The sequence below is a fragment of the Anguilla anguilla genome, chromosome 3 (assembly GCF_013347855.1).
Source record: "Anguilla anguilla isolate fAngAng1 chromosome 3, fAngAng1.pri, whole genome shotgun sequence".
NCBI lineage: Eukaryota > Metazoa > Chordata > Actinopteri > Anguilliformes > Anguillidae > Anguilla > Anguilla anguilla.
In genome coordinates, this window is record NC_049203.1 from 53,064,184 (window position 1) to 53,086,890 (window position 22,707).

General features: G+C 41.1%; 2 protein-coding genes across 5 annotated transcripts in view; one reads left to right on the plus strand and one right to left on the minus strand.

The window, feature by feature from the left end:
• thoc2 (THO complex 2) overlaps positions 1-6,675 on the plus strand; it is a 59,746-nt gene extending 53,071 nt beyond the window's left edge. Inside the window, exons 34-39 of the mRNA XM_035408151.1 lie at positions 2,642-2,779; positions 3,043-3,109; positions 3,289-3,425; positions 3,958-4,034; positions 4,264-4,311; positions 5,801-6,675. Coding sequence (XP_035264042.1) covers positions 2,642-2,779; positions 3,043-3,109; positions 3,289-3,425; positions 3,958-4,034; positions 4,264-4,291 — 447 coding nt within the window. The 3' untranslated portion in view covers positions 4,292-4,311; positions 5,801-6,675. The remainder of the gene's footprint in view (positions 1-2,641; positions 2,780-3,042; positions 3,110-3,288; positions 3,426-3,957; positions 4,035-4,263; positions 4,312-5,800) is intronic.
• A 10,526-nt stretch (positions 6,676-17,201) lies between these two features.
• gria3b (glutamate receptor, ionotropic, AMPA 3b) overlaps positions 17,202-22,707 on the minus strand; it is a 119,073-nt gene continuing 113,567 nt past the window's right edge. Inside the window, exons 14-16 of one of the 4 annotated variants that reach the window (XM_035409592.1) lie at positions 21,820-21,934; positions 19,882-20,129; positions 17,202-19,136 (exon numbers count right to left, since the gene is read on the minus strand). In XM_035409592.1, coding sequence (XP_035265483.1) covers positions 19,884-20,129; positions 21,820-21,934 — 361 coding nt within the window. In that variant the 3' untranslated portion in view covers positions 17,202-19,136; positions 19,882-19,883. Of the gene's footprint in view, positions 19,137-19,881; positions 20,130-21,760; positions 21,935-22,707 lie in introns of those variants that run through there. The other 3 variants (XM_035409591.1, XR_004764419.1, XM_035409593.1) reach the window with 3 other exon arrangements.

The window sequence follows — 22,707 nt, forward strand, 5'->3', positions numbered from 1 at the left end:
ACTGTAGAATATAATTGTATGTTTTCTGGGGAAAAATAATTATATGTTTTCTTGCACTGCATGCAAGAAGACCTTTGAATATTTCTGAACTGGAAGGGTCCTGTAAGGAAGAGTGGGGAAAAATTTCCTAAAGCAGGAATAGAAAGACTGTTAGCTGCATGTTCTGCCCCCCTTTTTTATACCAGAAATGTCAATGTTCCTGTATTGTATTTATTAGCAGTGGTGCCACCCCTTGGTACATTTTTTTTTTAAGTCAGTGGAAAGTGACTCATTGCAGTTTAATAATAAACAGCTTGATATTAACAAGGGTAAATTGTGTATGCTACTTCTGATATCACAGAATTATGTGTATACTACTTCTGATATCACAGAAGTATGGGACTGACTTTTCCACATTCTGTTGAACAGTCAGTCCATAATTCTGAAGCTCATGTCCCTTATGTTATACTTTGTTCCTTTCCTTGATTCTAACAGGGGCTTCATAACCAGGGGATGTACTATGCCCATCTCTGTATTTAAGCATGTTTGTGTCTAGCGTACCTGTGATGGGCGACGTCTGTTTTTTTGTCCAACCACAGAACAGCAGTTCAGGCCTTTAAGACCTCCAGACTCTGTCCCTCGAGCATCTTTAGAATGCCAGCCTCACTGAAATCTCTGAGGTTTAGATTCTTGCTAATTTTTTTATAGCCTTAACCTGACTTATGTAGGGCAATGACTCTGCCTGGCATTTTGAGATCACTGGCTGACTATAACTGTGGCAGTAGATGATGGATAATAATTCATCTCTTCTGTGCCTAACCTCATTTTATTCCTGTTGTACAATTGGCTAAGATTCAGAAGGTTCTGTTAACTTCCCGGGTGTAGAAACTTGAATCTGGCTTGCACGTACAGGAATTTAATTACTTTATGAATTAGAGCTTTTTTGAAAGTGTTTTTGCTCTGGGCAATGTTGACAGAAAAACATGTTTTTTTTTCTGTCAAACTTTAGTTCCGTCAAACTTCAGTTTTCCCCCCATTTATTTGTGGAACAAATACTTAACACAGACTTTTACTTTTTATTTTTTCCGCATACCTTTTGTTGAAGTTTTTTTTAAATAATACACTATGGAGGACAGTGGAGCAGGAAGAGAGAAATCAAATTTCAGACCACGTAAAACTGCGTCCCGCCTGTTTAAAACCGCATGACTGACAGGGGGGGCGAGACAAATGGCCTCGGCTTTGTCCGTCTCGGTGAGCGAGCGGTGAACAGGTTGAGCATATTAACATCTGCAGAGGCTTGTGCTCTTCAGGCCCATCCCCGCCACTTCATTTCCTTTTTGTTCTCGGCAGATGGCCCCGTACACTTCAGTCTGGGTCCTCTCAGAAATCCCGTATCTAATGGAGAGCCTGGGCTACTGGGAATGCTAATACCCACACTCGTCAGCATCTGTTGTCATTTTGATTAACGGAGAAACATGTTCTCCACAAGCTCTGCATTTTTTTTTTTTTTTTTAAAAACCTTAATTGTATGTCATAAGCTGTCAGTGTTCCAGGGATCTCGTAAAAATCGTCACCACCCCATTAATTTACAGACTCTTATAAAGATTGCGAGGATTAGCTGAGCGTTTTATACGCTGCTTTTAAAAATAATCTTTTTGCGAGAGATTCAAATTAGCAGGCGTCGGTTGCATCATCAGGAGAATTAGTTTGGATTTAAGCAAACTCCTCCAGTCCGGTTATTTTCTTTAAGTAATAAGGCGAGGTCGCCCCCTCCGAGATGGCCGTGGGTAAAATTGACAGTACGTATCGAAATCCTCCCGGACCTGTGTTCCCCAGTGTAGCTTGTGTACCGCAGTAACGTCTGTGCAATCCGAGGCTTTCTGAAAGATGTTGTTTGTCCTTTGTTGTGCGTCTGCCGTCTCCCACTGCCCTCTCTCGCTGTTGTGATGTCATGTTTTTATTTATAATACCTGCACAGCTCTTAGACCCCCCACCCCCCCCCACCTCAGTGTAGCTTGTGGTTTAAGCGCTAAACCTAGTTGATGTAGTTTTGTGTGAACAGTGTCAGTGCACAAGGCCCGTACCTGCAGCGACAAAATGGACGAAAAGCAGCCAGAAATCACTGGCGAAGCGAGAGAGCTAGCCTGATAACAGAAATCACTGGCGAAGCGAGAGAGCTAGCCTGATAACAGAAATCACTGGCGAAGCGAGAGAGCTAGCCTGATAACAGAAATCACTGGCGAAGCGAGAGAGCTAGCCTGATAACAGAAATCACTGGCGAAGCGAGATAGCTAGCCTGATAACAGAAATCACTGGCGAAGCGAGAGAGCTAGCCTGATAACAGAAATCACTGGCGAAGCGAGATAGCTAGCCTGATAACAGAAATCACTGGCGAAGCGAGAGAGCTAGCCTGATAACGGAAATCAGGCCCTAATTACAGACCGCACAGCCCGTTCTGTAGCTGGACGGGGAGCGGGGGTGTGGACGGATGGGGCGGGCGAGCCGTCCAGGAGCCGGTCCTCGGGGACGCACCTGCGGCGGCCCTGATTGGGCTTAATGAAGCCATCGCGCCCGAGCGCCTGAGCTGTGTGTTGTGTTCCCATGGTGCCGAGCGGCGGCGGCTTTAACGCGTGCCTGTTGCTTAATCCCCCTCCCTCCCCAGCACTACGCCAACCACAACACAGCCACACAGTCCAAAAGCAAAGAGACGGAGACCGACAAGAAAGACTCAGAGAAATCCAGAGCCCGCTCCAAAGAAAAAGAAAAGAAAGACGACAAAGACAGGAAGGACAGAAAACGAGTGAGTATCCCCCTTCGAACGCCGCACTTCCTGTCCGCAGGGTGACAGAAAAGGGGAGCGGATCGCTCGGGTCTTTAATTCTCCGGCAGTCCGTCCGTCCCCTCCCCAGCGTCCCGCTGACTCCTTTCCGGCAGGTCCCTTCCCGCCCGCGCCGCGCCGCGTCGGTGTGATGAAGCGGGCGCCCGGGCGGGGCGGGGGGAACGAGCGCGAAGGGCAGCGTTTGATTTCCCACGGTCACCGCTCTCCCGCTCTCTCCCTTTCAGGACTACTCGAACAGCGACCGCGAGATGAGTCAGGAACTGAAGCGGAGGAAAGACGAGAACGGAACGAGTGAGTCGCAGCGCTTACGCCTTATTTACCCCTCTCCCCCCCCCTCATCCTTCGAAAGAGCGGCGGCGAACCGGAGAATTTCTTTTCTGATATCGCCGTCGAGCATCCCTTCTCCCCCCCCCCCCCCCCCCCACTCCCTCTCAAGCTCCGCATGACCGCCGTCCCCTCTGTCCCCGCAGGCTCCTCCAAACACAACAAGAGCGCCAGCCCGTCCGACTCCCCGCGCTCCAACGACAAGGGCAAGAGCTCCAAGTCCTCCAGCAAGGAGAAGGGAGACCTGACCAAGGCCCAGAAAAACTCTTCAGCAGGCAAAAAGGTGGGCAGGCCGGGCCGAGCCGAGCCGGGGGCCTTCCCCCACGCTCCGAGCGGAGCGCGCCCACTTTACCAGCGCAGAGCCGCCCGCTCGGAGAACGAGGGCGGGGGCGGCGGCGGTGCCATTACTCAATAATTAAGCAGCGGGACGCTTTCACAGCCCGGGCCCAATGAGCCGTCGGCGCGCCGTTAATGTTCTTCTCGCCGGCTCTTCGGAGCGGCGGCTAGCGGCCGGGCCCCGCTGTAAAACGCAGACAGGCGCCTCTCCTCTTAGAGCGCGTCAGGCGGTCCCTCCGTGAGCACTCGCTGGGCAAACAAACCCGCGCCTTTTCACCTCTGTTTAGCATAAGCGGCGGCAAGAATGTAATTTAAAGATTAGATCCGATTCCGCGGGAATGCTGTTGCTATTTCCCAGGATGCTCAGCTGATGGGCACTGTTTCCTGTGGGGGCGTGCTGAAGCCCAGTCCTCATTACCCAGGTCTCATCACCGGTGTGTGTGTGTGTGTGTGTGTGTGTGTGTGTGTGTGTGTCGCAGGAGTCCAGGCATGACAAAGACAAATCTGAAAAGAAAGAGAAGAGGGACAGCACGGGGGCGAAAGAAGACAAGAAGCAATATCCTTTATCGCCTTGAGCAAGCGACAAAAAGCTGGGTTGCGAAAGCACTGCGGTGCTATAACGTTAGCATTTCGTCCCTGTTCGTTCAGCGACACGGCTATTTTGGGTATAGGGGATTAGCCATTTCAGTTATCATCGTGTTACTGTTCGTACTTGAAAAGCCTCGTGGATTTCGTTTGATGATAGTACTCGATATTCGATGTAATTTCTGCCTTAACGGTGACACCCATAAATCCTCAGACAAGCACAGATGATGCCCGCTGACGCAGCAAAGGTAAGCGGTGTAGCAGTCGCGCCTCACCCACCGCGAGCGTTGGGCGTGTCGCCGTGACGACGAGCACTTCAGCTGGATGTGTGTTATATTGCATCATATTCCTTAGCACATCAGTCCAGGGCTTCAGATGTTCCTTAAAGAGAACTAACCACAGCGCACTTTGTGCAAGGAATAAATTAATCCAAGGTTTTTTGAAAAATGTTTTGTTAATTCTTTGCCCACAGCACTCAGTGTTCAAGTTTTTAAAAATTTAAATTATAAAGTAAAGAAATTAAATTTAAATTAAATTTCTCTCTTCAGAGTTACAGATCATATTCCACCCATCTGACATAACTGCTGGCAAGGGGTAGAACTATTTTATATCATAGACAAGGGAACTTTGCAGTTTGTATCGTTTACTTACGACCTACTGTAGCCTTATTCTTAGATGCACTTCTGGTTCCTGCTACACAGCTTAAAAGCTGTCTTATTAATAAATGGGATGGGGAGAGAGAAAGAAATTTGGTAACATATTCAAGTGTGAACATCTGTAAAAGGGGCTTGGTCAGCTTACTGTTGGCAATGTACAGTACTAGCTACTTTACAAATTAGTCATTTAGCCGTTTATTTTAGCCAAAGTGACTAACAAAGGGCATTTCTCATTCTTTGGCCAGTTGTTTCTCGTGTTTTGTTCCACATGATTGACTTACAAAATGTGGTTTGTCGACAGATGTAAGTTTATACTTTGCAAACAGTTTTTAGCTTTTGATTTTATTTTGGCAAGCAGGTGCCCCTCCACTGCAACTCTGCTGTGTTTTGCAGTTTGCCCCAGGTCCTTAGTCTTTAAGTCGCTTCAAATTGTTTGCAAATATTTCAGCCTCTCATGAGAACAACTCTGAGTTTTTTTTTTTGCCTTAGGTTCCAAGTAGGCCCCTCAATAAATGGCTCATTATATAGTGAAGTTTTCTGTGCCAGTGTTAGCTGCCTTAAAAATGGCAGGGTTCTCTGTGTATTCATGGCCAAGATTCTGGGATCTGAAAGCCGCCTCCAGTTTTTATCTAAATGTAACACCTTTGTCTCAAAAAAAAAAAAAAAAAAAAACTGCTGGGAAAGACAAAGCCTGCACTGCAGATGCCAGCTGCATAGACTCTGCTGAAGAGTTGGGTGTAAGCATGCATCGCAGGCCATGTCTTGGAATTTGCCCCAACTGTATGCTAGTGCACTGCACAGGTGTAGTAGAACTAGCTGCATCTTTCAGGTTAACCTGCCGGTATAAAAGTCCCAAAGTTCTTTCCTTCGTTGGACATGGCATTAAACCAGGTATAGCCAGTATAGCCAGCTTTGGACGGGCACAGTCTAAATGGTTGAGGAGCTCACAATATAGATATAGATTTTGAACCACGATCTGTTGATCCCCATCCTGTCATTCCAAATTTTGGATGATTTTGTGTCAAATGAATGATGCCGTATACTTTATCATTTTAAAAATAGCGTATTTTCTTCTTCACAGAATTCTCTGCTGTGGGCTGCAACACGCTAGGGAACTGCTTTCACCCACCACACGCGTACCACACCAGCTTTTAATTTCCCCGTTTCCCCCCCTACAATCACCATCTAAAAAGAGGACCCATCGAAATATCTAAGAAATATGCCTGCATAGACTTTTTTTTTTGTTGTACTGCCTAGATATGTTCTAGTCCTTGTGTTTCAACTTGCCATTTTGGTTTTCTTACTGTGTATTTTCAGTAACCAGCTGAAAGTCTCTTTATTTTGAATATTAGCACAATGTGCTGATCACATGAGTGTAATTTGAATACAAACAGGTATTGAACTCCCCCTCTTCCTGTCTTCAGGCCTGCGTAAGTTTGTCTACCTACTTTCTCGAGTAAAACATCAGAGGGTTTTTTTAGTCAGGCTTTTTTAAAAGAAAAAAAAAATGCAATTAATACCTTTAGCATCTCTGCATTTACCTCAATTAGATCGCCATTTTTATTTATTTTGTTCTCCTTTTAATCCACGTTCGTGATATTTAGGCATAGATATTTGGAACAATACAAATGGTCTATTTGTATATTATGTACACAATAATAAAAATGGTTTCATGTAAAATCCTTATGTTACACTCATTTCAGATGTCCCTCGCTGAATGTTTTTTTTTCTTCTGTATGCGTGTTAATCACGTTTTTAAAATGATTTGTATAAATTGAAAAATCTGCATTTCCTCATGAGGCAAATGGATGGACTGTAAAACTTGGGAAGCTTTGTACCGCAAAACATTAGTCACACAAACTTTCAGAGCGACTTTTTGGAGTTTTTAATCTGCTGTATTCTGCCAGTGTATGCTTTTTTTCTAAATAAATGATAGTTTTCTTAGTGGGTCATAAATAATTGTCATGTGTCTCATTCATTGCACAGGAAAGACAAAGTGGTTCATGCAAATGCGAGGACACTAATATCTTCCTTCAAAGTGAAATTGATGGGTGTAATTGACCCAGGAAATTCTGAAAGACCACCTCGAAATGAAGGGTTCCTTCCTCCCCCCCCCCACCTGTTCAGAAAAATCCATTTCAATTTGAGGTAATTAAACATCCTGTAAATTATCATATCGCGACCCCCTTGATTGTGCCGATGTCACCGCGGTGTGGTCTATCTTTGCAGCAGCGTTTTGATGTGTGTCTCCAGTGTGTTTGAAGATGAGGAGCACACCTGTTTTCGTGTGGTATGTATAGGACCCAGGGCTCCGGAGAAAATGAGACTAGAGACTTGGGGGTCTTTGGCTTGAATAGAGATTTATTCATGCTGTGTGTACATGCTGTTGTGTGCCGTGGCTACCATTGAACTGATGTTGGGTTGCGTGTAATTTTCTAGGTGGGCTTATAATCAGCATACTTTGGCTGACTGCACACCCACACGCTGTACTAGAAGGGTAGGCGTGTAGAATATTGATTAAACAAAATAACAGGAAGAAATCTGTTTAATTAAATCACGAGATCATTTGCTATAAAAAAATTTAAAAGCCTGGCTTTTTTTACGCAGTTAAATTTCTACACAGTTAAATTGTTTTATGCCTGCATCCAGAAATCACTCTGGATGGTAAACAGGGTAGACTACAGCCTGTAAAAGCTTGAGATGCCATACTGTGTAATTCTCCTAAACCATAAGAAGGGGTAGATTGCTTAACCCATTAAAGGGAGTTTACATTTACAATGCATTAAATCTAAATCTTTACTTCCAAAAGGAAATACCTTGGCAATCAAAAGAAAAGAAAGATCAGCCGATTGAAAAATGTTTACGGGAAAATGGGTATGCGTGACACCATTTGGCTATGGTCTAGATGAAACCAACTGCATTTGGTTCCTCGCAGTTCTCATTTACATCAGATAACTTGTCTTCGTGGAGTCCGTAAACTGGCACAGAGAAACATCGCCCCGATTCTCATCTGTTCTCCTGTGTCCTTGTGCGTTGCATTTGCTGTCCCCCGTCCCGTGTGAATAATGGCTGAAGTGTGCCTTACGCTGTGTGAATAATCCCTTTAGCGTCTCCCGGTAACTAAGGAAAGCGATCAGACTTGTGCGTATCACAGATTTATCACGCTCTCCCCGTTTTGTCAGGAGTAGCACTATGTAAACGCAATCACGATGAGCTGCGAGGTTTTTCGAGCGCGCGTCGCGCGGGGCTGTTGGTCCGGAACTCGTCTCGCCGGGTTATTGGGCTGTGGCGGGAGAAGGCCGTGCTTTTATAGGGCACTTCCTGAAAGGAAAGCGCTCCTTAATGAGCTGCGGCAGGCTCGTCGTGTTCTCGGGGCCCAGACACTTTCCCTTAATGCTGTTGGCGGAGCGCGTGCTTCCTTAATGCCTTTTCCAGCACGGCGGTCTGGGGCTGCAGTAGATCATGGCTGTGCTCTGGGTGCTGCGTCGTTCATCATCCGAAGCGAAGCTCTTCGCCGAGACCAATTCTGACAACAGACCGGTTGGGCTCTTCTATCTCCCGCATGCCAGACAGCCCCCGCACGCTTTCGGGAACAATGCCTTTGATTTATTTATTTTTTTTGTTCCTGTAATGAGGTGATGAGATCTCTCTGGCAACAAAAAAAAAAGCTCCCGCTTCGATAGTACGCTGCCGTTCGCCCCCCCGTCTTCCAGGTAAACAATTTCCTCCGTAATCTCCCAATATCGCTGCCTCTAATTTTTGCTGGAGAGCGTAAGCCAGCTCTTTGATGTTTTCAGAACACTTCCACTGTTATCAAACGTGCATCTTGCATCCTTGTTGACGAATTGAATATTTTGTTTGCGCTATTTTACTTGACCTTTCTCCTGCAGCACAGTGATATATTAATTTCGTTTTTTTTTTTTTTTTGCGAAATATATGAACATCCATATTTATACAAACAACAAATGCAGATGTACCAAGTGTACCTCCATCAGTAGAGTGTGGGAGTGGAAAAAGCAGGTGTGTCTGTGTGTGTGTGTGCGCGCGTGTCTGCGTGCGTGCGTGCCTGCCTGCGTGCGTGTGTGTGTTGTGGTATCTGAGGGAGGAAAGAGCAGAGAGATCAGTACAGAGAAATCGGTTGTGTGGGTCTGGCACTGGGTTGGGATGATGAGTGGACGGATTGAGGAACAAAGGAAGAGGAAAGGGAGAGTGAAGGTCAGTGATGGAGAGGCCTGCAGAAAAGAAACCTTGATAAATTCATTCTTTGGCACAGCTGGAGTATCATGGGGGTTTAGGTGAATAAAGAATTTATCAGTATGGCTCAAATACAAGGGACAAAACCTTGCGGGAAATGTTACCAGTGAAGAACAGAAACAAGAGATTACTGCCAGCATCAGCAACACTAGCCTGGGCCTATACACCTACACTCGACTGAAGAATTTCTTCAGTGCGCTAATGTAATTCACTCATGGAAAACTGACAATTACCAACAGCTCTCTACTGTGCGTACATACCATAAGGGAAAAATCTGTCGAGATTTTCAGACCTGATCATGAAGCTTAGCGTCATAGTTGTTTGTATATCCTATGCTTTTGTTGTCATTGTCTTCATTGGAACCAATTAAAGGGTTTTTTTAAATGTGCATAACTTTTTTTTTCAATAGGGATGTTTACAGATGTAAATGATTATTTTTTTACTTACATCAGTGTATGAGCGTCAGAGTATCTGCTGTAATGTAACAGGAGAGTATATATTGCCCTTTACCCACCCACGCTTACTCACTTGTCCTTAGGCAGCGTTTAACTCAGAACTTGGCTATATAAGAACTGTTACTGTTCTGTAGTTTAACTGAGCAACTGCATCAGAAAATGAAGCATAATGACATCATCAGTTAGTGTAGCGAGGCCTATACAGCTGCTTTGAACAAAACAGACTCCGCCCAGTTCAAAGTTGATGCAATCACTCGAAGATGAAACAAACGCCAGAGCAAGCTTCCTAGATAAATTCTTATGGTGAAAACGGTCTTTTAGTGAATTTTAATAACCTAAATGGACACTATGGCAGTATAAACCATGATACTAGCCCAGTTGTCACTCAGCACATACAGTATCAACTTGAATATGTTAGGTGCCAAGTAAAATTGCTACATGACGAAACTGCTAATTGAATAGTGCAGCCTACATGTGCACAAATAATCAAATCTTTAAATATTATATCATCCGTTGTATATTTATTTTGAGAGATTCTTTTATTCAGATCAACCAAGACATTTAACTTTAAAACATACCACAGGTGCAATGAGATTAAAGAACACTGCTGTAGAACAGCAAGTAGTGATTATTGCTAAGATGAGTGTACAGAAATAATTCTGTTACAGTAATCTCAGTAATAATAGTGATATAAATTCCCTCAGTAGGAACATGAATTCCATATAATAGTATAGGCACATTATGCACAATAAGTGTAAATATACATTGTCATGCTCTGTTCCCCCTTTCCTCCATAATTTGAAATGGTCAATTATACCTCACATCAGGGCAGGACTGAGCTTGTGCTCCTGTGCCGCAGCATGCTATTCCGGCTTGCACAGAGATGTGTAGCGCAGAGAAGTGTAGCTTGCAGGCTCCTGATCGACTAGCAGGAGTCACTAGAGAGTGCTGAGATGCTTATCCCTGCCAACTAATCCTTCCTAACCCTGGGCAATTCTGCCGGCAATTATGTGTTGCTCTAAGTGGCTACTGGCCACAATCCGCACTGGCACAATTTTATCCTGGAATGTGGGGAGCTTCCATGCACTAGAACTAGAATTGTGCCTTAACCAAATGAGCCACCAAGCAGCCCTGATTTATATTTGATTACATTCACAGGATGCATACAAGCAAGAATGTCTATCTTACAAAAATATTGTCTCTGAAAACACAGACATCTTCAAACCAGAGAGGCAAACTTGTATAACAGCTCAATCAAACATGTCACTGTATGAGTCCGGAGTTCCAGCAGATAGAAATAGAAATACAATACCGCTTCCATTTTACTGTGTGAAATCATGTTCGCTGGTAGTCAAAAAGAGCACACTTCGAAATAGATACCTGTACTAGCTAAGGATTTTTTGTACTGCACAGTTGATTTGAGGCCTTTCCTTAGAATAGTGTGGGCAGAAAATTGTGGAGGTGTAGCATGAGAACGTACTGGCACTTTGCCAGTGGTGGGAAGCCGTGCTTTGAGGAGGGAAGGGAATTGTTTTGGCAATTGGAATTGCATTGACCACATTCACTGACTAAAATCGCATTAACTTCAGGACCAAATTGCATCCAGTATAGGAAAGCAGAACCCAAGGAGGTCTGTATTTCTGTAAATACAGTACGAGATATGCCACCTCGAGCCCATAATCTGGCCTTCTTTAACAGCATCACATGTAAAGTTGCCATCAAGCTAAAATAATAACACATGATGTGTTGTGTGCATTATATAATGTCATTTATCATGGGCAAGCAATTATTTCATAGGCAAAACCTTATAAAAGGGAGATACTTACAGGCCTAAGTGTTGATCTCTGATGAGAAGAAGACATTTACCAAATGTGCATTGTTGATTTAAACCAGCTGTGTTCTGCTTGAGATGAACAGTTAATCGGAGCACAGATTGAGCACAGCACTTCCTATTGTCTGTGGAAAGCTGAGTGAAAAGGGGTCACAGAAGGTCATTAGGAGAATCACTTCAAATGGACTTGAGTGTGTGGTGGGACTTTACTTTTCACTTGGTACGCGTGTGGAGAGCTGGAAGCTCCTGTTCCTTGTAACACCTTTTGTCTTGGCAGATTAACCCAGTAAGGGCCTCACATAAAGCACGCCTGTCACAAATCAATTTTTGTAATTTATTTATCAAATCAACACTCTGTTTAATTAAATGGTTGTGCTGTTTAATTCCCATCATCTGCATCACCTCCAAAATTGCACTCTGCAGAAGCCTAGTTTCTACAGTGCAAATGAAACAGTGACCACTGCAGTCTTGATATAAAGCAGGATGCCAGAAGCAGCCTTACTGTATGTTAGACATTTAATAATGCTATCGATATTACTAGTGGTACTACAGCTTCCTACTGCTAATAGTAAGAATATAACAGTTGTTTTTAACAAAACAAAACAATTGTTTTTATGTTTACTTTTGATTATTACCATCAATTGTTTCAGCATTTGAACACTTGCATTAATTAAAATTTCATATTTGCATTTCATAATGTTTTTTTTTAGGGTTTACTAGGGATTATTTCATAGACATATACATTATATATTAAACAGTTGTTATAAGGTTTGGTCACTAGAACTGCTGTCAGAAAGGGTCACATACAATATGTAGGTTTATGCTTACCAAGCACTGAAGTGTAATTACATTTTGAAGCGTTTTGCCTGAAGAGTTGCTGGATTTTCTGAGGGTTTGATTGAGAGCATCATCCAAGTGTACCCATTTGTAAACCTAATGCAAAGGATAGTTCTGACCTTCACTCAAATCTACATATTTCTTACTCTAGTCTTAATGAAGCAAAGTCATTATATTCAAAACTCTTACAAAATTGTACAGCATGGGAATAATGATGCAACCTTCGGTGTCTTTAAAAAAATAAATCTTGTCTTTGACTCAAATTCCAATGAATTCAGTAGGCATATAATAACTCCATGACACCACATAAGGAATTCCTTTTATTTCATCTAACAAATACCACACATTGCACTCGCATGACAGCCAAATATATTGTAAATACCCCAGAAAACATGACTAACTGCAGTTATTTGGGTGTAAGTGGGGAAAAAAAACAAAATATTGAACCTGCTGCCAATTTGGCTTCGGGATAATAAACAATGTGCCAAGGACAAATTAAAAGTGTAAAGATAATGACACAGTTATTATCTATATACCTTTGTATTTGATGAGCATTTTAAGTATTACGGTTTCATGTGCAAGTCATGTTGTCCAAGGTTGAGAGCAAATAAGGAAACACATTTTATTTATTGGGCAAGAAGACATTTGGCGAAGCTCTAAAATTTGTGGATACTTTGGGAACTAAAGAATGATGTATTGATCCTAAATGACATATTAATTAAACTGCACCCCTTACTTGTGTTGCTTTGCATTTTTGTAATTTAGAAAATAGTTGCAGGATCAAGGGGAGCTGAAAGTCCTGGAGTTAACCACTGAGATTAAAGTACTGCAAACGACAAATCTTGGCAAAAGAGGCCAAGTAAGTTAGAGTGCTGTAATTTGATTTGTCTGATTAGGATAAATAAATAAATCTGAAACTGTTTAGCAGTCATGCTGGGTAGGAGGGGGGTGAATTTAATTTAGCTATGTGCCGCATTGCAGGAGAGATCCAGGAGTGGGAGTAGCTGCATGCGTTTGGAGGAAGACCATCTGAAAAGTTTATAGTGACATGCTAATGGGATTTAAAGACGACTCTGAGAGCAGTGAAAAACTAATTCTAGTTACCTTGAAGTAGTCCTGTCTTTTTCTGTGAGAAAGGGGAATTTAAAGCAGCTCGTATGACCCTCTGCTTTAGAAATCTGTTGCTCTTCCCAGTGCTGGTATTGGTTTTATTTTAGCCTCTAACAAAATTAAAACAGTGGGTTTTCAGTGCTTCTGCATTTTCAGTTCAAATTTCTTGAATCGTTTAATTCCTTGATGCATTCAGAGGGAAACTGCCATCAATCACACACAATTACTACGCTTACCATTTTTGTAATGACTGTTATTCTAATTGATGTCTGGACATTCATCGTGTTTGTCCTCCTAATTGGCTTCTCTCAGCAGGCTATTAATATTAGATATAAGCATTTCATTCCTGTTCACAGAGTGATTCTCATACACTCAAATTGTTGTTTGCCCTTTACTGCAAATGCTGTCAGTTTTGAAAGAGCAATTTGCTCAGAAGGAGTAATGCTGATTAAATATGGATTAAAATGGATTGTACATATAATGGATTATAAATCCCAGATATTTTACTTGCATTTTAAAACAATCCCACAAACGAGAGCATGGACAAATTTCAAGGTTGTCTGCACAACCACATGCTGTATGTGGCTCATTGTAAATTATTCCAGGTTGATCTCGCTATATCTTTGAACCTCAAATAACTTGAATTTCAGAATTTATTTGCTTGGATGTGGTGTTTTCATCTTTTAATGTCTTCAACAACACACAAAGAACATGGTCATTGTAGAGGTGTGCTTAAAAAAAGGTTTATTGTCGTAGCATTGGTTATCAGTCTAAGCGTCAATCTTTGCTCACACGTTTCTGCATCTGTTGTATTAAATTTCTTCACCTTCAACACTACTGTTCAGTCAGAAACATCTGCACCAGTGCTACAGCTTTCAGGCCACACAAAGCTACAAGGAGCTAGCACCAATCAGAAGCGAAGTGTCTCTTTGTCATGACAACTGGCGACCTGCCAATGGCTGACTCGTTGCTGGGAGGTGATAATGCAGCAGTAACCCAAGGAACTCTGGCCAACCTAAACCCAACCTACTCTTGGCAGGATGCAACCAACATGTTCTGGCGTTGCAAATTCCTTTTCATAGGTGGTTAATGTTATGGCCGAAGCTTGAAACTGCATTATCTGTGCTGTAGAGCCCAACCTGCCCTCATGGTTAGCACCTTTATTTTTATCAGTACATTCATATGACACATGCAAATATGCTGAATTTGTAGTCAAAATATATGTCTTGGTTTTTCACTCTTCTCTTCAGGGTCCCACCCACACATCTGAGGGTGATTGACAGTGAGCTAACGGCAGAGAGCAGACAAGCTGCCGAAAAGGCGGGCCAAGTGTGGAACTGCAAACACAATTAAGTGGTGCTATGCCAGCTTACATACATACCATTCTCTGTAACTTTTGGAAGGTAAAATCACCTTGCTGTAGCAGCAACAAAAAGATGCCTGTGATGATGCTTAAGGGCAACTAGCATCCCTAGCCTAGCCTATTCCTGCCTGGACAAGCTTTGATTTATCTATGTGTGAATTCCCTACCGTCTTGGTATATCAGCAGTTTTTAAAATGACATGGAAATACTTTCTGTCTGTAGTGATAGAGGCATGTTCTTTTTATAATTCTGAATTGGAAGAAAAATGCTTTGTCATCAACAGCTTTGGTAACAAATGTAGTCTATCAGAGTCTGTTCTTCATAGTTCTTCATCAAGCCTTTACAAAAGATATGACTGCTCTCTGTTCTCTTCTGCTGAGGTTGCTTAATGAGTCCTTTTTTGTACAATGCGTGTAGATAAGAAGAACAGAGAGGTAGAGCGAGTGTAAAAGATGGATGTAACGATTGGTTAGCTTATTGACTGACATCACAATATGCCTGGTCACATGCTGTCTCTGGAAAGGCTGATCTCGAACGGGAGAGAGTTTGAGCTCCGATTGTGAATGAGGATGGAAATAATAGCCTCCATCCCAAGACGCAGTGAACATATGGTGGTAGCTTGACTATTGATCGACAACAGAATCTTGCACCACTGAACCCATGAATAAAAGATGCATCAGGCCTGGTTTCACGCTGAATACCCCCAATTCGAGGAGTGTAATTACAAAGTGAGAAAGTCAGGTTTGGCCTCAGCCAGAACAATACCCCTGGCTAAATTATAGCTGAAAGTGCAGAGTAAAAAAGTATTTAATTTCCACCTAGGCCAACCCATCCTGAAGTCATATGTTTATCTCTCTTTCATCCCCCGCCCCCACACATAACCCCCCAAAAAAACAGACCAATTTACACGGCTGCCCACAGGGGAGAGGTGTAATTACAGATGATTTAGCTACCAGTTCTCTTATAGTGCTTCTATTGCCTCCCACTTCCCTCCCGAGTGCTGGGTTACCTTTGATTCCCCCCAATTAATGGGCAACCTCTGAAGAGGTATGAGGAAAAAAGTGATAGCTGATGTTTTAAATTAATTCCGGTCTTGTTTCCAGCAAGTAATATTTTTTAGTGAGCTGCCAAACTAGATACCTTCACTATCTGTATTCTTGTACAACAATTTCCTTGGTTATTTATTTATTTTGGTTTGTCAAAAAAAAAAAAATGTCTTTTGACAAGTCTGTACAAAATGGGCCTGTTAAACAGTGTTTCCAAAGTGTCATTTCAACATTTTTGACTGAGAATGTTTCTGTGAGAAACAAAAAGGGTATTTTTGGAACAAAAAGGGTACCCAATTCAAAGCCACATACAGATACGTTTCATTCCTTTGAATTCATTTGAGAATTTTTATGTCATGCATACTGACATTTATGAAACAGATTTTGTCATTAATCTGAACTCTATTTTTGCTATTGCAAATGGGGCCATTTCTATAGCTTCCCTGTGATGATAAGAAGAGTTCACCTGCTATCACATCAGTACAAGTATATATTCACACACACAACATCAAGTGGAACTGTTTCCATGGATACTGTTGCTGCCCACTCATCTGCAAAGCTTTTTCTTATGAAAAAGTAATGTATGTCAATATTCAGTGACTTCATATCCAAAAGAAATACCAATAGATATACCATTTTCTTCATATTTCACAAATATTTAGAATACATATTAAAGAAGATGCATGCACCCTGAGATTATGTTCCCCTGTTGATTTTAATTTACTTTAAATAGGCTTTCCTAATTTATATTTGCCTGATACATAAGCCTAATCTGTAGCCTTTGAAGTATGTTAAACCTGGCTTCTCAAATTTGGCTTCTGAAATTTCAGTAAAAAACAATAATCTGGACAATAAAATGTCTAATATTTATCCCAACAAATACATTACATATAGGGAGGCTCCACAGATACATTCATTTTCTGGATTTGTGCACACGTTATTTTGCAAATACTGAAAGTATATTCCCCGAATTTAGAATAGTCAGAGTTGACTTTTTTCGAAGTTTACCGGGGTTGGAATGGCAATAATTATACATGTATAGGACTACTATGACCAGCCTACAGCTGTACTAATATGCCAAAATGCCAAATGGTTGAAGCTGAGGAGATCTAAGCTTAGTTAATGCTTGGAAGAATACATCCCAATACTCTAGTGCAGTGATGAAGTGTGGTGGTTAAGGGTTTCATGTAGTGGGGAATTTCTGTGTAACCTGGCAACATTTTTAACCTCGTTCTCCCAACCTGTCCATTTCATCACTCCCAGTTTAAGTGGCTTAATTGTTCCCTCCATCACCACCCGGGCTGATATGCACTGAGCATTCTGCTGTAAAATGGCTACCTTGGTGCCCAGCTAGCTGCTATGCATTGATGGTGTTTGAGACTACCCCCTGCACAGAAAATCCCTTTGAGATCATGGGATGAATGGTGCTATAAAAACACCATTCATAATTATTAGTAGTGTATATATTATAACACTATTACACTATATATCCTTAAATGCTCAGAAACATCTGTGGGCAATAATACACAGAATCTTCATGCAATCTTGAACTATTCTGTTTAAAAGAAAAAACACAAAACACAGTGTTTACTATACAGCTTTATTTACAAAATGTATTAAAATTCTTTGTACAACACCTCACTAACGAGGCTTGGTTAATTATTCCCACACATGCAGTTCTTGTTCTTTTGTAATCGCTAAGTTGCTCAGCAATTTTCTTTTTCGCAATAGTGCAGTAACAAAAAGGGAAGAAAGGATAAAATAATTAAAAATGGAAGTTGAGTTTCTAATGCTGACCTCCTACACTCTGAAGTAGCAGGGCTTATTAAGCAGTCACCAATTAATACATGCATTTTTAAAAATCAGCAAATCTATCAAACTCATTTGTGAAGCCTTCACACTCATAAATTAACTTTGTTTAAACAAATGTACAGGTATCATTTACATCTTTTTGTTTCATTTTTTTTTCTTTTTTATATAAAACTATCTTTCCATATGTTTTTAGTCATCTTCAAGAAATTCCATCTTGGCATATCATGAATACTACAGAATCACAGTTTTCTTAGAGAAAAGAAAATATTTGTAACAGCGTTAATGGAAAATGGTTAAGCTTTAGTTTAAAACGTGCCCCCGCAGTGATCTTTGGGCAAAATTAATTTCCCATTTTAATTGTTTAAATTTAAAAAAGATGTTTTGCACCAAACACTAATACGCCCATAAATGGAAACTAAATCAAAAGCAAACCACAACTTGATTTAAAATGTGCTGTCATTTAAGGAAATAGAGAAGGTAAACCAAAAATATTGGTTTCGAAGCCATTAAATTGATTGCAATGCTGTATATCTGCATTTGAAAAGTCCACTTAATTTATTTGTCATTCCTTTCAAAGTAGACTTTTATTTCTACAGAATTAAAGAAAACTGCTTGCAAAATATGAGCAGCAAACTAAAACTTCTCAGCAGACAATGCATAATACATATGCAAGTGTACATGTGTGTGTGTGTTTTTAAACCCTGTTTTTAGTGGCGTATAATTAATTTTGTTCTCATGTACTGTTTAGGTTCTGTTCAGTTATTGCACTGAGTAAAAATTTGGCACCAATTGAATTTCACAAGCCGCTTACATGAGAGAAATAAATCCTCTCTCGGCAGACACATCTTTTTGGCAGTACTGGGGATTGTGCCAGATGTGGTCTTTTGTCATAAGCCAAATGTCACATTTAATTTTGTCCAGAGTAACTCCAGTGGAGAAGTACTGTCGGCTCATAAACTCCTGCATATTGGCTGTCGGGTTCTAAGGTATCAGCGGCACCAGGGTTCACGATTACAACACAACAATGGTAATTGTACATGAAGTGAAACGGCATAATCTCTCTAATTATTTGATGCAGCTGAAATAATTATATATATTTACCAATCCAACAAATTATCATCAGAAATCACTGTAAGTATCTTTTAAAATACATTTCTGGGAAAATGAATGGGATGGTTGCAATACACTGAAGAATCTTGCTTTACTATGTTTTATTGGCAAGATCTGACTGTGAAAATAATTTTTATTTTTAAATAATTTAAATCAGATTTTTTTTTTTAAAGAACGTCAATGCACCATGTCTTCTCAAGTAGATTCCCCCTCAGTGTGGCACTTCCAAATGTGCTAGGGTTGCAAGTGATGATTTCTTTTTCCTTTCAAAGTATCTGTACTGTAATGTTCACAGGATATGATGTCATTCGTCCTTTGCTATGTTTTTTTTTTTTTTTTTTGTATTTCAAGTGAAGCAATATTACTAGAATGAGTTGCATTGTTGTGACTCTCTGAATGTTCCGTAAGGCACAGTAGGAGACAAATTCAGTACTTTCAGCGACAATTCCTGTCCGTGTCTTCGTCAAAGATTATCGTGCTTGACACCGCAAGGCTAGTGCTCAGGGGCTCAAGATAAGGTCCAGGCCCAAGTACCATCTCTTCAACCGTTTTGCTCGTAGGTGTCGGCTTTTACTGCAAGTGGCTCTGGATCCTTCCAACTGTGTCAGACAGGAGGAAAAACAGTCTGTGAATGTCAAGGACAGTACCAGCACTACACTGTATGGGAGAAGATTCTACTCTGAAGGGAACCTTTTGCTTCTTTATTACATTTATTAAACAATTATAAAGTAGAAGCAAATTGTAGGTTAGAGTTAAGAGATTCCCTGGCTAGACGTTTGATATATTAAACAACGTCTCAGCACTTTCACCAGCCAAATAATCTATAAATGATTACATTTATAGATGGCAGAATTATACAGTATATCAGAGGTGACAGTAATGCCCTTATTGGAATTGTATTGAACAATTTTAATCTTGCACACTTAACACAGTTATGTCTGGGCAATTGAAAAATCTTTAGTCTGCTAAATGAACTGAATTCCATTGTAAATTGGCTGAAGTTTACTTCTGGAATCTCATACAGCATATGAGAAAACTGCATCTGATGTTAATATCTTTTTTTCAGCCTAACCACAGTGCACATTATATTGTTTTCTTAATTTAAGCAACTGCCAAGCTTAATACCATCGTTTTGCAAAGCAATAATAACGTAACACTTTCATGTCTCCTATCTAAAGTCATCCACAAAACTGACAGCCTGAAATTGGGCCTAAGACAGACAAAAAATAAGCACAGTAAAACAAAACAAAAAAAAAACTGAAAGTCAACAGAAAAACAAACTTAATAACTCGACAGAAAAAGCAGAGAGCTGAGAGTATGGGACAGAATTTTGGAGAGTCATACCCCTAGATCTTAACACTCTCTGTTCCGTACACATTGTAGCCTTCTCGGTATGTGGCAAAATTCTGGGTGTTTGCTGGGGGAGCTGGCTTAAAGTTTTGGGCGTTCTTTGCGAGTTTCAGTCTTTTGGACTCTGCCCGTGACTTGTAACAGAACTCTATCAAAGCGACCATCATGGCCAGCCCCAGGCCGCCAACCAGAATGTAGAAGACTCCTGCCACATTGCTAAGGCTCAGAGCACTTGTCTTGTCCTAAGAGAAGTGAAGAACAGAGTTAGAATGTTTGCATTGGCAGGAGCATTGTAGAGCACAATGAGACTAGCATACCTGAGCTCAAACACACAGCTTGCCTCCACTCCCTAGCTGTTTTCAAAGGTCTCTGATTCAAATCTCAGTGAAGACTGACACTCAAATGCAGACACCTACTCTCTCTCTCTCGCTCTCTTGGATGAAAGACCCTCAAATTCCTCCCCGAAGCGACATTTCTGGTGCTACCGATGGTGTATTCAGGGCTAAAATTACACCAAAGGTTGAGACAACAGAACATTCGGAGGTACGCCTTTGGTAAAGGGGTCACACAGAAGCTAAATAAAATAGTTGACTTTCTGGATGCCTTTAACTGGCTTTCCTACAGTGGTAAGAAGCCGAGAGGGACTTCGGACAACTGTGATCATGCCATTTTCCTCTGGAAGAGAGATAAGTCAACCCTTCTGTCTATATCTTAGCTCTGTCAAACAAAGCTGACTGGTGAATGTAGCGGATGCTAAATTGTGGCTCCTTTACGGAAGCCACCTGAGGAAGATGGGCCAGTAACATACAGGTCAATCCTACGACAAGCCCTGACTACATATGCTCTGAAAACTGACAATCATACTGAACTGTCTGAGCAAGTAGACACAAAGTAAATCTTTTGGGATAAGGGCTTTCAAATTCACCATTTGATTCAAAAAGCAAACTTTAAGAGGTAAAAAAGAAACCATTCTGCTGCTGTTATCTCCCAAACTTGTTTATCAAAAATTTGTTTATGAGAGTTTTACCATTTGCAGTTTAACCCTATGAGCTTTGAAGTAGATATTTGCATGGGTTAACTGCTGGGCAATGGTAACAGGCTGGTAGAAAGAACACTCAGTTTTAACTGTCTGTGTGTCAAAGGCTGGGTCTTAATCTCAGAGGGTTAAGTAATAGGTTTATTGCATTCTTTAGCTTCATATAGTGTGCAAACAAAATATTCTTTTTGTAACAGCGCTATTTCAGATGTGACTCCTGAATGCCAGCAGGCATTGCGAAGTTAGTCTGAAGTAGTTTGTCAGAATAAGAAACTCTGTTCGTCAACCACACTCTATGGGGTTAAAGAACCCAATAGACCCATTTTCCATGCAAATAAGTAACAACGCCAATAAATAAAATTTTAATAAAAAAGTTTGGTTAATAAAAACAACAGCATAATGGTTAAATACCATGAATGTCAAGTATGAAAATGAGCAAAAAATGACTATGTAAATATTATCATCGATCTAAAAATTAAAATACATATTGCAAATGCACATAATAAAATTTCCCCAGACATGCTATGACCTTTTCCTATTTCCTCTTATTCTATTCACATTAACATTTCACATGATACTGTGACTTCTACAAAAAAAACACAAAAAACTAAAATACTTAAAATGGTAACATCATAGCATTCACAGTGATATGTAATAACAAATAAACTACAGCAAATATTTTGCCAAAAATATACTACTATTGGGGAAAATTGTGCAATGCTTAAGTCATTTTCAAAACTTTATTTTAACAACAAATTATCATTAAACAGTTGCTCTGTTCTTGTTAAAGATAAAGAAAAAGAAATAGATGTTTCTGAACAGCTATTTGTCTTTGCATATGAACAATAGGTCAAAATGCAATTTGGAATCAGTACAAAAGACCTGCAGCGACTGACCTTACTTCCAGAGTCCTTGGTCCCACATTCACCCTTATCGTACCACCATTTGTTTTTCAGCTTGTCTAAGATGCCTTGTTCACTGAGTTTCAATACTGCAAGGTTTACAGGAGTTCTTCACGTGGGAAATAACATAAATAACATTATATTATGTTATTTTATGTTATTCAAGCTTTTAAACTACTTCATACTTTACAAAGCGATACAGCAGGGCTCCTGGCCGATTCAACATCACAGAGTGCAGACATTCTAACTGTTACCTTCTATTCAGCATGGCTAGCCTATAGGGCCAGGGCCTGATGGTATCGCTTTGAGTAATCGGCACACACTGTTCAGAGCAGAGAAAGGGGTCAGTAACTGTATAGCAAAACAACTAAGCACAGGGGGATAGAACTGCACGGGGAGGGAGCACGTGGCTTTCTAACCAGTACGTAACAAGCTCAATCTGACAGGAACCCTTTTTGGCTAGCAGATGAACAAAAACCACCAGCTGAATTTTACACTAGCTGAGGAGAATGCTAGCCATCCTGTCATTGAGTAAGAAACTTAATGGCCAACTACTGCATGGTCTCCTGCATACGCTCTGTGTGCACAGCCCTTTCCTTACCTGGACAGAGAGCACACAATAAGTCTTGCCACAGCACTGCAAGAAAAGGGGACTATCTCAGCGAGTGTGTCACTGAGCTCTGAAAAAGGAAGTGACACTGTATGCACCTGCAGGTATGCAGGATGCCCTGCAGTTGCATGGAGCAATCTGATGGTGTCCTTGGTGTCCTGTGGAAATGATCCATCCACTCTAAATCCTGAAATCCCCCTCTTGCTTATTGTTGGTGAATTGTGTACACAAAAAAGTTGTGAGGATGCACTGTCAAGAGTGCACTTTGTCAA